Source organism: Alosa pseudoharengus, unplaced genomic scaffold, assembly GCF_046254945.1.
Source record: "Alosa pseudoharengus isolate Yale_2024_CS ecotype anadromous, Long Island Sound unplaced genomic scaffold, YU_APseudo_1.1 YU_APseudo_1.1_scf_21, whole genome shotgun sequence".
Lineage (NCBI taxonomy): Eukaryota > Metazoa > Chordata > Actinopteri > Clupeiformes > Clupeidae > Alosa > Alosa pseudoharengus.
The window spans coordinates 13,754,348-13,767,867 of NW_027468674.1; the positions used below are offsets into that span (position 1 = coordinate 13,754,348).

General features: G+C 40.5%; 1 protein-coding gene and 1 long non-coding RNA gene across 7 annotated transcripts in view; both read right to left on the reverse strand.

Moving 5' to 3' along the window:
* Nucleotides 1-3,500, reverse strand: part of fmnl1b (formin-like 1b) — a 53,239-nt gene extending 49,739 nt beyond the window's left edge. For 4 of the 6 annotated variants that reach the window (XM_076297965.1, XM_076297964.1, XM_076297962.1 and 1 more), the window contains exon 1: nt 1,987-3,499. In XM_076297965.1, coding sequence (XP_076154080.1) covers nt 1,987-2,157 — 171 coding nt within the window. In that variant the 5' untranslated portion in view covers nt 2,158-3,499. Of the gene's footprint in view, nt 1-1,986 lie in introns of all 6 variants that reach the window. The other 2 variants (XM_076297966.1, XM_076297963.1) reach the window with 2 other exon arrangements.
* Nucleotides 3,501-9,337: 5,837 nt separating this feature from the next.
* On the reverse strand, nt 9,338-11,986 carry LOC143137675 (uncharacterized). Its single transcript, XR_012990056.1, has 2 exons — nt 11,774-11,986; nt 9,338-9,750 (listed from the first exon to the last, which is right to left on the reverse strand). It is a non-coding gene; the product is annotated as an uncharacterized LOC143137675 (long non-coding RNA).
* Between the last annotated feature and the right edge of the window lie 1,534 nt (nt 11,987-13,520).

Sequence of the window (13,520 nt, forward strand, 5' to 3'; positions counted from 1 at the left end):
GATGGTTTAACTGGAAAGTCTGGTTGTATAAGAGAGGTGGACGTTGCATTGTGGACATGAGCACACGAGTTAAGGAGAGTTAGTGTGTGTGTGTGTGTGTGTGTGTGTGTGTGCGACTGTGCGTGTGCGTGTGTGTGTGTGTGTTTTTGTTAAGGAGATTCCTTGGACTCACATGGTGTTCACAAGTATTTCTTTGAGCTGCTTTGAAAGGTGTGGAACACTTATATAAACACATTTGAGTATCTAATCAATATTGTATAATGCCTACACTTACATAAAAGAAAATAACTAATTCTACCTATCAACATTACTGTATGTAAATACCAATATGAAAATTCTATAGGCAGGGTCCTCTTCATAAGAATGTTCAAGTTAAATTGTACAAGTAACATCATGCATTTGTCATAGTAAGAGGAGTGTTAAATTATCTGAGTTTCATTGTGCAAGCGTTCATTTGCCTGGCGTTGTTATTCAAATCAACATCCAAATGAGTTCATGGGGACAGCCTGGAGGATCTATCATCAGGTCCTCAATTCAACAGCCACACAAACCGACTGCATTATTTACACACAAACACAAGTTCATGTTGTTCTGCTGACTGCTACAGTAACTGCAAGTTTATGGCAACAAGCCATACAAAGGGCCAACTGGATGGGAGTCAAGTTAGAGACAGATCTGCTATTACACAGCACTTACAGTAGACAGAGTAGGAAAGGACCTGCCAATCAGCCATGGTCCTCACATCACCCAGTCAGTTCATTTGATCAGGCTTAGAAAATATATATAAGTTATAATAATATAATGTTGGTGTATAAGGGCCCACTGGATTAGTTCACTTGAAAGCATTGAACAGTTAGGATCATCATTATGACCATGTTTAAGTCATCTTCTCTTCAAATAATTTCAAGTGAAGACCTTTCTTCTCTCTCTTTCTCCCTCTCTCTCCCTCAACCATTCTCACTTTTTGCTCACTTTCTCTTAACAACTCTTTCTTTCTTTCTTTCTTTCTTTCTTTCTTTCTTTTTTGCTCTCCCTCTCCCCTTCTCTCTCTCCCTGGGCTACTGTTACAGTAAGTGTCCTTTTTGGACTTTCACACAGTATTCCCTGGTCCTCTGCGACTTTGAGAGCACCCCCCCTTCCACACACACACACACACACACACACGCATACTCACACACATACTCAAACACCCACACACACATACTGTACACACACACACACACACACACACACACACACACACACACACACACACACACACACATACACACACACACACATACAGTACACAGACACACACACACACACACACACACATACACACACACACAGTGGCCCCAGTGTTAGTGTGCGGCTACTGCTGCACTTCCTCTTAATCCCGCGGCGCTGAGCCTGGAGGAGGGAGCCAGTCTGCCAGAGCTCGGCCTTATAGCCGGGGCCCAGCGTGAGAACTGGCACACGTCTACGGTGCAGGAGGAAACATAACCGACCGACCGCACACACGCACGCACACACACACACGCACACACACACACACACAGAGGGGCATTGTTTAAAAGGGTGGTTTCAAGTGGCCTTAGGGGCCAGGCAGGTGGACAAGCCACACTTTTGTCACTGTGTCTTTGTGTGTGTGTGTGTGTGTGTGTGTGTGTGTGTGTGTGTGTGTGTGTGTGTGTGTGTGTGTGTGTGTATGTATGTCCAAACACACAAACAGTATCTGTAGACCAACACACACACACACATACACACACACACACACACACACATTAGCACTCATTTGCACACACACACACACGCACACACACACACACACACACACACACACACACACACAAACACACACATATACCATGATAATCATGATAATGTGACATGTTGAATTACACAAATGCATGTGATCTCCTTTACCATCCTTATAACATAGAGTGTGTGTGTGTGTGTGTGTGTGTGTGTGTGTGTGTGTGTGTGTGTGTATGATCCACTCACCAGCACTGCGTTGAACCTCTCCTCCAGCTCCTCCTCAGAGGGCATGGGAAGCCTGGGCCCTGCCGTCTGCCTGTGGGCAGCCCCCGGAGTGCCCCCTCCGGAGGGCGTCCCCTTGCCCTCCTTGCCCTCCTTGCCCAGCGGCAGGTCCATGCCCCCGGCCGCATTCCCCATGGCGATCTCTTCCCGTCCTGGCAACCACAAGCACCAGCACCACGACAACGACCACGACCACGACCACCAGGACGACCTTTACATCCAAAGAGCTGTGCGCTTTGCGCGCCCTGATTGATGTCGTCAGGGGCAACGCTCCTTAGTCCTGGAGGATTAATCTCACCAAAACAGTCTCCGCAAGAGCGCAACAATACGGAAAAAAAAGGGAGAGAAAAAAATACCACTCACAAAAAAAAAAAAAAAAACGCGTGCGCACACACGCACACCTGCGGCAACGGCTCAAAGGTAAACAAATCTCCAGGTGTGTGTGTGTGTGTGTACTGAGTAAACGAGCGAGCGCAGGTGTCTGAACCGTGGTAGCAGTTGCAGCAGTGACACCAACACTAACACGCAGCTCCCTCCCTGAGGTGTCTTGTGTTGAGTGGTGTTTTGTCCCCGTGTTACAGTAAGTAGTGCTGCTGCAACACACACTCACACACACACACACACACACATACACACACAGAGTTAAGTAGTGCTACTGCAAAGCAAGAGAGCGGTACAGTTTCTAAAGCACCGAGACAGAGAGGTGACACGCCACAACATCCTTTTACTGACGGGTAGATCTCAGTTCATCTTCATCTGAGCTCTTTGTCAGTTTTTTTTTGTTTATAAGAGGACTCAATGCAGGTGATGGATAGATTTCAGTTCATCTTCTTTCTTTTCCTTTTTGTTTACATTGAAACAAGAGGACTCAATGCAGGCGGAAAAAAGAGCCTGTCCACTGACCTCCACAGACAGCGTTGATAAGGTTAAATAACTCTCGCTACAGTTTTGTTTGTTTTTTTTTGTTGTTTTTTTGCCTGAAGGGAGTGGGGGGCAAAAGTGAAAAACAAAAAAGAAAGAATACCAAAATCTCAGCTGCACTGCAGAAGAACCAAAGCAGGAGGGGGGAAAAATGGGAAAAACAGGAAAAAAGTCAATCTGAAAAGTAGGCAAGTAAAAACGCCAATCTGATCTGAATCTGAAAAAAAGATATATATATATGTCCTGTCCTGGGGCTGGAGAAGAGACTGAGGAAGAGGAGGAGAAGAGGCTGAGGAAAAAGAGCCCCTACGGTTCCGTCCGGTTCCCTCTGTTCCCTAGTGTCCTCAGGCAGCTGTCCGGTTCTCGTTCTGCTGGTGTGTGTTCTCTGTGGCCACCCCAGTCCCGGGCTGAGCCATGAAGGGGAGGAGGGGTGGGGGTGCGGGGGAGGAGGAGTGGAGGAGAGGAGGAGTGGAGGAGAGGAGGAGGAGGAGTGGAGGAGAGGTAGATGAGTGTGCTGATCCTCTCTGCAGAGAGCCTCAGAGCTGGAGAGGCAACAGCAGCGACCGCGGCAGCATATGCAGTTCTCCCAGAGTGCTAGAGAGAGAGAGAGAGAGAGAGCGAGAGAGAGAGAGAGAGAGAGAGAGAGAGAGCATGCGAAGTTCATTCAGCAGAGTGTCTGCTGGGTCCTAGTGCTTGGTGGGAGTAGGTGTCATCCAGTCACTCGTACCATACCTAAACACACACACACACACACACACACACACACACACACACACACACACATACACACACACACACACACACACACACATGCACACACACACACACACAGGGAGAGAGAGAGAGAGAGATGGAGAGAGAGAGAGACTGCACAAACAGCCACCCATGATTGTGACGCCCTTATGAGATTCAGAGTCTCATGTTACCTAAAAGTCACCATCTCCATGGCAACATAATAAAAAACACAATTAGCTCCAGTGGATGACTACATATTTTGAGCTGCACGTATTTACTCTGGTCACTCTTCCAACTGATCACTGAGACCAGAACACACAGGAACGCATCGTATGGCTGGTGGTGACAAAGACTTTTCTGGAAGCAACCTGCTTAAAAAGTAATGAGGACGTATTCTGATATCCCCCACACACCTGCTCGCCATGCCAACATGACATAATGCCGGTCGCCACGGTGATATGACATAAAGTTCAGCCAGTTGCCAAGAACTGTCCTGATGTCATGTCCTGCTGTTCGGCACCAGACACGTGAGAGAGGGGTTTAAAGTTTGTCTGTGCAGTGTCTCTGACACACTGGTGACATCATATGTGATATACTGAGAGGAGGAGAATATTTGGACTGTTAACTAACTGGTTCGTTAGTTTAGGCATAGTGTAATCTCACATGTCTGCCTGTTGGGCCACTACAAATAGGTAGCCCTACAATTTACAAGGCAGGCAGGATTGGGGCGATAGCCATAAAACAGATTAATGATTGTTTTAATTACAGCCAGTCACTAAGCAACAGGGGAACACCTACTTGTAATAGGCCTACTCTAGTGTCTACTATTAGTGCTTAATTTATTTTCATAATCATGTAATTAGACTTTTTTTCAACATTTGGTCGCAGAGTGAGGTAGCTTTCAGTGGTCTATATAGGTCAGGACAGACTGCTGAATCTGTTCCTGTTAAAAGAATGATTACAGCATGGCCTTACCATTTCAGTGCGAGTCATCGTGTCTCAGGCCTTAATTGTGAGCAGACCAGTACTGTCCCACTGTTTCATGCAATGCGCAGTTTAACAATAAGATACGAGATGAAATGCCACTTGGACCACTGTGAGTTTCAAGAGTTGGTTTGGACATAAATAAGGAACTATGGCGCCATCTGCTGGTAGAAAGGGGAATATCAAGACAGTAGTGTTTGTTCTCTGGGGCAAATATAGATTGATGATACTTGTAAAAGAGGATTTGATGTTTGGACAATAACGGTAGAGAAAGTTAAGACTCATCTGTTTTTTAAAACACCCATATGTTTATTCCACCTCTATACTCCTTTTGGCAGGTCATTGTGCTTTTGTCAGAACTTCTGTATTTACAAAATAGAATCCTGGGATCATTGTGACCATTGCATTATTGGATGACAAAATGGCCCAGGGTTCTGGAACTGAAGGCAGAGAGGGTCAGTACTCAAGGATCTTTGCCGAAGGTGCTCGTACCTGTTAATCTTGTGGTGTGTGAGGTGACGGACCTGAAGCAATTTCCCCAAGGCAGGAGGACAAACAGGTTACAGTAAGATTGATCCATAGCAGCCAGAGTTGAGGTTGTTTGACCATGTGAGATCAGGGAAATGTGTGTGTGTGTGTGTGTGTTTGTGTGTGTGTGTGTGTATTTGTGTGTGTGTGTGTGTGTGTGTGTGTGTTTGTGTGTGTGTGTATTTGTGTGTGTGTGTGTGTGTGTGTGTGTGTGTTTCTGTGTGTGTGTGTGTGTGTGTGTACGATGTTTGCCTTGTCTCTCTGAGCTCCTTTGTTTGTTTGTTTGTCTTGTTTTTGGTGTTGAGTGTGAAGTTGTTTTCTGAACACTTCTCATCGCTAAGCAGACTTATTGCTCTTAGTAATCAACCTCAACACTGCTCTGTCCAACTTTATGATGTCCAATTGTGTGTGTGTGCATGTGTCTGTAGACTGTGTGTGTTGCTGAGACTGTGTGTGGAGTCTTTTTTTTGTTATTGTTTTTTTTTTGTGCCATCGCTCCTCTGCACTAAGCACCTGGCCTGGGTATAGAATGTAACAATCACCTCTCACAGATTAATTTACATTCCCAGCTTGAAGCAACATCACACATCAGAGACAATTCTAATAGACACAGAATAAGAAGGAAGAAAAATGTTTTTATTGAGTCAACAACAAGTGCTGTATTTCCCCCTATTTTAGTTTTGGACGCCAATACAACGGGTGGGTCCCAAAAACTAAACAGACACAACAAGCGCTGTATTTGCCCCTATTTTAGTGGAAGCCATTTTTATACCAGGGGGTCCTACACTAAACTTTAAAAAAAAATGTTGCATAGATGGTGTTTCAGTCCCGAAGAGACCAGCAGGTGGCAATGTTCTCAGGCACCATGAGGAACCAGTCCGAGCTGTGAAGCCAGCAGCCGTGGAGACAGGTGGCCCTGTGTGCTATGGCTGTCCATAGTTGCATCCGAAATGATCTGCAAGGCCAAAATAAATGGAATTTTCTGCAGACTTCTCACCTTTCACACCAATTTGGGGTAGGATACACTGTTTTCTACAACGGCGTATCAACGCCACACATGAAGAAAACAAATATTTTTGGCATGATGAGATTAAACTCGACATGTCGACATTAAACTCATACATTGCTTACCAAAACTCTTATATTAGTTCAAGACGAGTGATGTAGAGTTGCAACCCAAACTTAGTCTTTTTGCTTGCTTTTTTGTACAATAACGCATTCTTGAAACAGCTTTTAATGCATGTAAAAATTATACCTAGTTGTCTAAACGAGATGCTCCTTTCTTTTCTGATGGTTGTGGCTCTGTAATGCTCTATAGACTTTAGATGTGATGTGGTCTCGACGGTCCACCCTTGGCATGGTCTCATTCAGGTCCTCATTTAGAGCTGCTTTTTCAACTCCTCTTATGTCTGATGGTAAACTCTTGAGGTGCTTGCTGTTAACCAAAGCAAAAATCTATTCAGTTATGCAACATGTACTGAGATAGGATAACACATACACAATCCATAGATTATGTGAAGAAGAACTGTACTTACCAGTTTCCGGAAGCTAACGCAACATTTTCCCGTTACACCGATGGAGTGACAAGGATGTCAAAGAAAGTTTGTCTTTTGTTTTTGTTTTATTTATTTTTTTTTAGCTTTAGTTTTATTTACAAATGACATTTTAGTTTTATTTTCAAATGACAGTTGTTTCGGATAAGACCTAAAGTCGACAGTCATGGAACTTAGAGACTTCTACACATTGCTTCTCTTGCAATTATTTAACAAACAACGTTTCAGTCCTTAAACATTCTTCAGGTTATTTATAATAAATTACCTGAGAGGTCTAAGGACTGAAGCATTGTTTATTAAATATTTGATAGAGAAACAGTTTGCAGGAGTCTAAGTTCAGTTTTAGAAAATGTTAAGAAAAGTTGGGAAATTCACATATACACACACCGCCCATATTTGCCCTCCTTCCTACAATACATGCCAATCAACTGACCAGTTTTTGTGCAAAAGATGGGACATCCACGGTCTGTTTGCAGACCATGTACAGACACAATACAGTCATTGTTGGGCAGCAATTTCCTCTGCTTATTAGGTCTGGTTCTCAAAATGATTCCGTTGTGCGTGCTAAAATAAATCTTACTAACGTTTCAAGATGTTCCACAAATTCTATCACTAAGAGAAGCTTTTCATATTAAAACGTGTTAGAGCAAAGGAACCATGTGAAAATGGCTTCCATGATGTATGATTCAATTTGTGAATGACACATTCATTTTTTAAGACAAACACGGCATATATTTCCTGATGTTTTCCCACAATATCTGGCCATGTTAAAAAAAACAAAATGTTTGAAAAAAACATTTTTACTTTTAACAAAAAGAAAACAATTCATTATCCAACAATTTAGCATCAAATTCAAAAATGTTACCGTTAAAATACCGGAAAACTCTCATTCTCGGATTCAAAAGTCCAAATTCATCAGTTTCTTTCACAATCTGTTGATGAGAAGAAAGAGTAGAAAAATACCAATATTATTTAAAAACACCTTGCAAACATGGACAACAGCATGCTGGCACTGTGTAATAAATAAGCTAATCATAGTCCATTACTGTCAGTAAAATAATATAACCCTGAAAATCTCATAATCTGTAAAGATATTACACTCTTAAAATGAATGTGTTGTCCCTATCTGGACACAGAGATGTGTTAAAAAACAAACAAACAATGCAATTTTTTTTTACCTGTAGGATTTCAGTTCTGGGCTGAGCTCATCTGGCCACAGCCAGAAACAATAGCTAAAGAGGCCCTACAATTTTAGTTTTAGGGTTTACTTTAAACCAGTGCCTCAACAAAATGGTGTTGAAATTACATATATATCTCATGTACACTTAATTTAAAAAATGGCACTGGATTTAGTTGCTCAAATTGAATCAGCATGAATCAATTGTGTAAACCTAAAGAGAAATTTTGCATTCACTTAGGACATTTAATTTACGTGCAACCGATGTACACATTGAAATGAAGTAAATCCAACAGGTGAAATGTTTGTGTCTGTTCTGTAAGCATGAAAAAAGACAACTGGACAGGTTTGTCATGTGAACATCTTCAATGTTCCTTTCATTTGTTTATGTATGACATTATTGGGAATGGAACATTATCAACAGATAGTGGCTCAACTGGATTCCATGTAGACACTGATGAGAACACAGTGCTATGTTGTGTTACAGTACGTGAGGAACCGGGGCCAGTGTGACTTAAAAATTTCCAACACTAACAATATTTTAATACTGGCATACTACAATAAGTGATTAAATCTCTGTTTGTATTAATGACAAAATTCAATAACAAAATAGCAAAATAGGCCATGTGGCATTATTTGGTGCACAGTCACTCTGCAATCTTTTGAAACACACACACACACACACACACACACACACACACACACACACACACACACACACACACACATACACATACATCTGAAACTGTTCAGAGGCCTCTGGACCAAACAGCATACTGTGGTGTGTATGTGTGTGTGTGTGTGTGTGTGTGTGTGTGTGTGTAACCTGTGTTTATTAGTTTACTGTCTCTCTGCATCTCCACCCAAATATCCCACAATCTCAGAGGAGTCTGGACCAAACAGCGTACTGTGGTGTGCAGGGCGCATTGATGTGTATGTGTCTGTTCTGTGTGAATGCCTGGACAGGTAACTGGACAGGTTTGTCATGTGAACATCTTCAATGTTCCTTTCATTTATGTATGATGACATCATTGGGAATGGAAAATTACAGATAGTGGCTCAACTGGATCCCATGTAGACGCTGATGAGAACACAGTACACATTATTTGGGGCACAGCCACTCTGCCAGCCACTGGACAGGTTTGTCACGTGAACATCTTCAATGTTCCTTTGATTTGTTTATGTATGATGACATTATTGGGAATGCAAAATTATAGATAGTGGCTCAACTGGATTTCATGTAGATGCTGATGAGAACACTGTGTTGCTATCTGTTATCTAAACAAATTATATTTCAACATTATGTCAGATGAAGCTAGTTAACTGCAAAACAGGCTTAAATTAAAGTATGCAACTGAACACACACTATTGATCCATTAACATACTAAAATGTAAATACTGAAAACACAACAGGATGTTTTTGGTGGAGGGAAAGCTGTTTATTGTACAAGTTGTTTAGTACAGGTATACTGGTTGACCGGATGTAAATTGCACCTCTCCATTTATTTAATTATTTTTCTATTTTTTTTTTTTTTAATTAAAACAAAAAAAATCTTAATCTGAGTTAAATTTATAACCCAAATTAGGCATAGACATAAAAGGAAAAGGAAAATAGGAACAAGGGAGGAATCAGATCTGATAGCAAAATATCCCAGGTGATGATGTATTTGCTTTAGATGGTGTGTTTTTCAAGAGGTGATCAGCTGGTGGCAATGTTTTTCCACATTAGGAGGCTCCAGATGAAATGGCTGTGATGATGTGGCTGACCGGTGGGGCCCAAAAGATGATCTTAAAGGACCGGAAATCTCTGATGTCCAATAGAGTGGTGAGCTGTTTTCACATTGATAATAGACAGACCTTGTCATCATTGTACCTGATACATTTAATCATCATATTTACTCATACTTACTTTTCACTGCTAGATGGATCTAATAGGTTGCACTGAACAAGCCTGGCCATCTGATATTCTTTCTTGTGTTAAATTATTTTCTTTTTTATTCATTTTCAGCATTTTACCCATCTGGGGGCACACACACTCGGAGCAGTCAGTGAACTCACTGAGAACACCCTCACTACTGTAGGAGCACACATACACACCCATAGTGGGCAATAAATTTGAAAACTAGCAAAATGATTTCCTCTTTATTAATTTTCAGCATTTTACCCATCTGGGGGCACACACACTCGGAGCAGTCAGTGAACTCACTGAGAACACCCTCACTACTGTAGGAGCACACATACACACCCATAGTGGGCAATAAATTTGAAAACTAGCAAAATTATTTCCTCTTTATTAATTTTCAGCATTTTACCCATCTGGGGGCACACACACTCGGAGCAGTCAGTGAACTCACTGAGAACACCCTCACTACTGTAGGAGCACACATACACACCCATAGTGGGCAATACATTTGAGAACTAGCAAAATTATTTCCTCTTTATTAATTTTCAGCATTTTACCCATCTGGGGGCACACACACTCGGAGCAGTCAGTAAACTCCCTCACTACTGTAGGAGCACATACACACCCAGAACCTAGGTTTTAGAAATCCAGAAATATATCATGTCATATTTATATATCATATTTATTATAGTTATTATATATTCTTTTTTTAGATTTTTTTTTTTTTTGGGGGGGGGGTAGATGGATCTAATAGGTTTCACTTAATAAGCCTGGCCATCTGATATCTTTTTTTATTTTATGAAATTTGTTCTTGAATTTTATTATGTTATTATGTATTCTTTTTTGTATTATGTATTGTATTATTTTTATTTTTATTTCTTTTAGATTTTTTGCTTTTGATCTAAAGTAATGAACAAAGGATGATTGGAATATAGACTTTGTTAAGTATACCCCACAACCTTCACTACTGAAAATTCCACGATATAATCCTACACATCTGTTCATTTCATCAAAAATAGGGCTTCCACTGTCTCCCTTTTTGCCTCGGATAGTCATCAGAAAGTAATTTGCTAACGGTTTTTTGGATTTGATAATCATAGGAATTTTTTTCCCAGGATGGAGGATAGGTGTACTTCTTTCATCAAATGTGTAAAAATATACATCTATACCTGGGTCTGGTGGACCAAAGCACAATTTATCATATAAGCCATCACCTAGAGGTGAGGGATCAGCATCAAAATTAAGTATAGCCATATCCATGTCTGGGTATGACTGGTATGAATTAATTTTACACTTTAAAATTATTATAAAATCATCTGAGGGGAATATACACCAAATATCACTGGGCCATTTAACATCTTTAAAAAGATGATTAACAGTCATAATCTTTTTTTTGTGGAGGTAAAAACCATAGCCTTCATAATGATTATTATGTAACAGACATATAGGGTTTGATGTCAATTTATATTTCATGTTTGATGTATATATTTGAATTGTTTTGTCCACATAAATAAAGTTTTTAATATTTGGATTTGACTTACTAAATTTAGAGGCTTTTAGCTTAACCTGTTGAAAGCAATCACAGAAGAAAACATCAATGGATCATAATGACCAAAAGTAACTGAAATAAACAATATAATATAATTTAAATAATGTATGTACTGTATATATACATCTATGTATATATGTATGTATGTATGTATGTATATATCTATAGTATATAACATTGCCTTTTAAAGTTGACCTTAATGTATAATGGATTTCCCACATTTTCACATTTGCCACAGTAAAACAGTGGTTAGCGAGAAAAAAAGAATCCAAAGTTGACTTGCTAATGAACTTTATAAAATTGAAAATGCCACCCACTTATTATTAGTAAACACTAAACAATTAATTATCAAACAATTATCATAACAAACAATCTTTAGTAAAGATTAAGATAATACATACCGTATTTAGATCCATCTTGCAACGGGGTGTTTTTTTTGTGTGGTTTCTCCAATTTATTGAAAGAGTAAACCAATCATTTCTGTGAGGCTGGACTTGGAGTCATGCCAGCCATTCACATGAGGACAAGTCATGGGGGAAATTCAGAGAGGTATTATCCCTGAGTTAATGTCATCAAACTGGAATGTCAGGTGTGTCATGCAAAAAGGCACAACAGTGTATGTTTCTACTGAGGAGAGGAGGCTGAAAGGTTTTAATGAATAAATACATGATAAAATGTCATGCAGGACATTCTAACAGCATGATGGGTTAGAGTAGTTTAGAGCAGTATACCAGCCACTTATTAAAGCAGTCATCACTTCTAACATCGCAAGCTGGTACGACTTCCTATCAGAAAGAAGCAAGAAAAGAATGACGGGAAGCATCAACCGAATTGACTGCCACCTCACACCAAACTCTCAGACCTTTACAGTCAGGCAGTGGGAAGAAAGACATCCTCCATCACAACACACTCCTGCTTCACTTCACCATTCCTCTCAGACACTTAAGAGCTCCTCTGACCAGAAGGAAAACTTTCTAATAAGCTCTTTCTTACCCAATGTAATACACATTTTAAATATGTACAAATAGACTTCTTTAATTTCTGTTTATATACTTCTCTAAACCAAGCCTCTATGAGCTTCAAACCCATTACAATGTTCTGTCATTATGTGGTTGATAGACAATAAAGCTTTTTGAATAACTGAATCCTTGAACCAACTAAGGAGCTGTACAGTAAAGAGCAATAGTATACTAGTAAAATACTATGTGGATGATACTCAACTTTACCTGTCTTTCCCTTCTGTTGACCCCACTGTTTCTGTTTTCATGAATCAGGGATAATCCAGTGTGGATGAAAGATTGACAGCTTCAGAATAATCTCTCCAAAACAGAGGTTTTGGTATTCCCAGCTATAATCCCCAACAGGTCAGCAACCAGCTTGGCTCATCTTTACTGACCCCAGCTATGACCGACTACATTTCTCTGAACATGTAGCTTCAGTCAGAGTCATGTTGGTTTATCCTATACAGTATTAGGAAGATCAGACCTTACAGTATCTTACACTTCTTGTGCAGACTATGGTTCCCAAATGGACTTTTATAGTGTATTGTTAATGGCCTACCTGCTTGTGTTGTGAGAGTCGAAATGCAGCAGCACCTATGGTCTTTAATCAACCAAACACATGTAACTACTCTGTTAGTTGGCTTCCTATCAGCCAGAATTAAATTCAGATCCCTCACTTTGGTCTACAGGACATTTACTGGATCTGCACTCAAATCCCAAGATCCAGCTCTACGACCCCTTTCGACCCAACGACCCAAAGTTTAATGAGAACAGGACCATTGTGGTCCTCAGATGAGCATCTACTGTGTCGCCCATCCCTTAGCGCTAAGAGGTCACAGTCAAGACTCTTCCTCTATTATTTCTCGTTGGCAGAATGAGTTATCTAATATTCTAAGTTGTTGTAGAAGTCCCAAAACTATTTAAAGACTTGTCTGTTCACCTTGCACTTAATTAATTAATTCTCTTATAAGTTTAATTCTCTTATAAGTTGTGGTTTGTATGTTTATGGTTTTTGTTAATATGAAAACTCCTTATTTTCATTGTTGGTATTTCATGTTGTTAATATTATTGACAGGCTCGGACTGGTAATCTGTACAACCGGGCAAATGCCCGGTGGGCCGGTCCACATGTGGGCCAGTGACCTCCG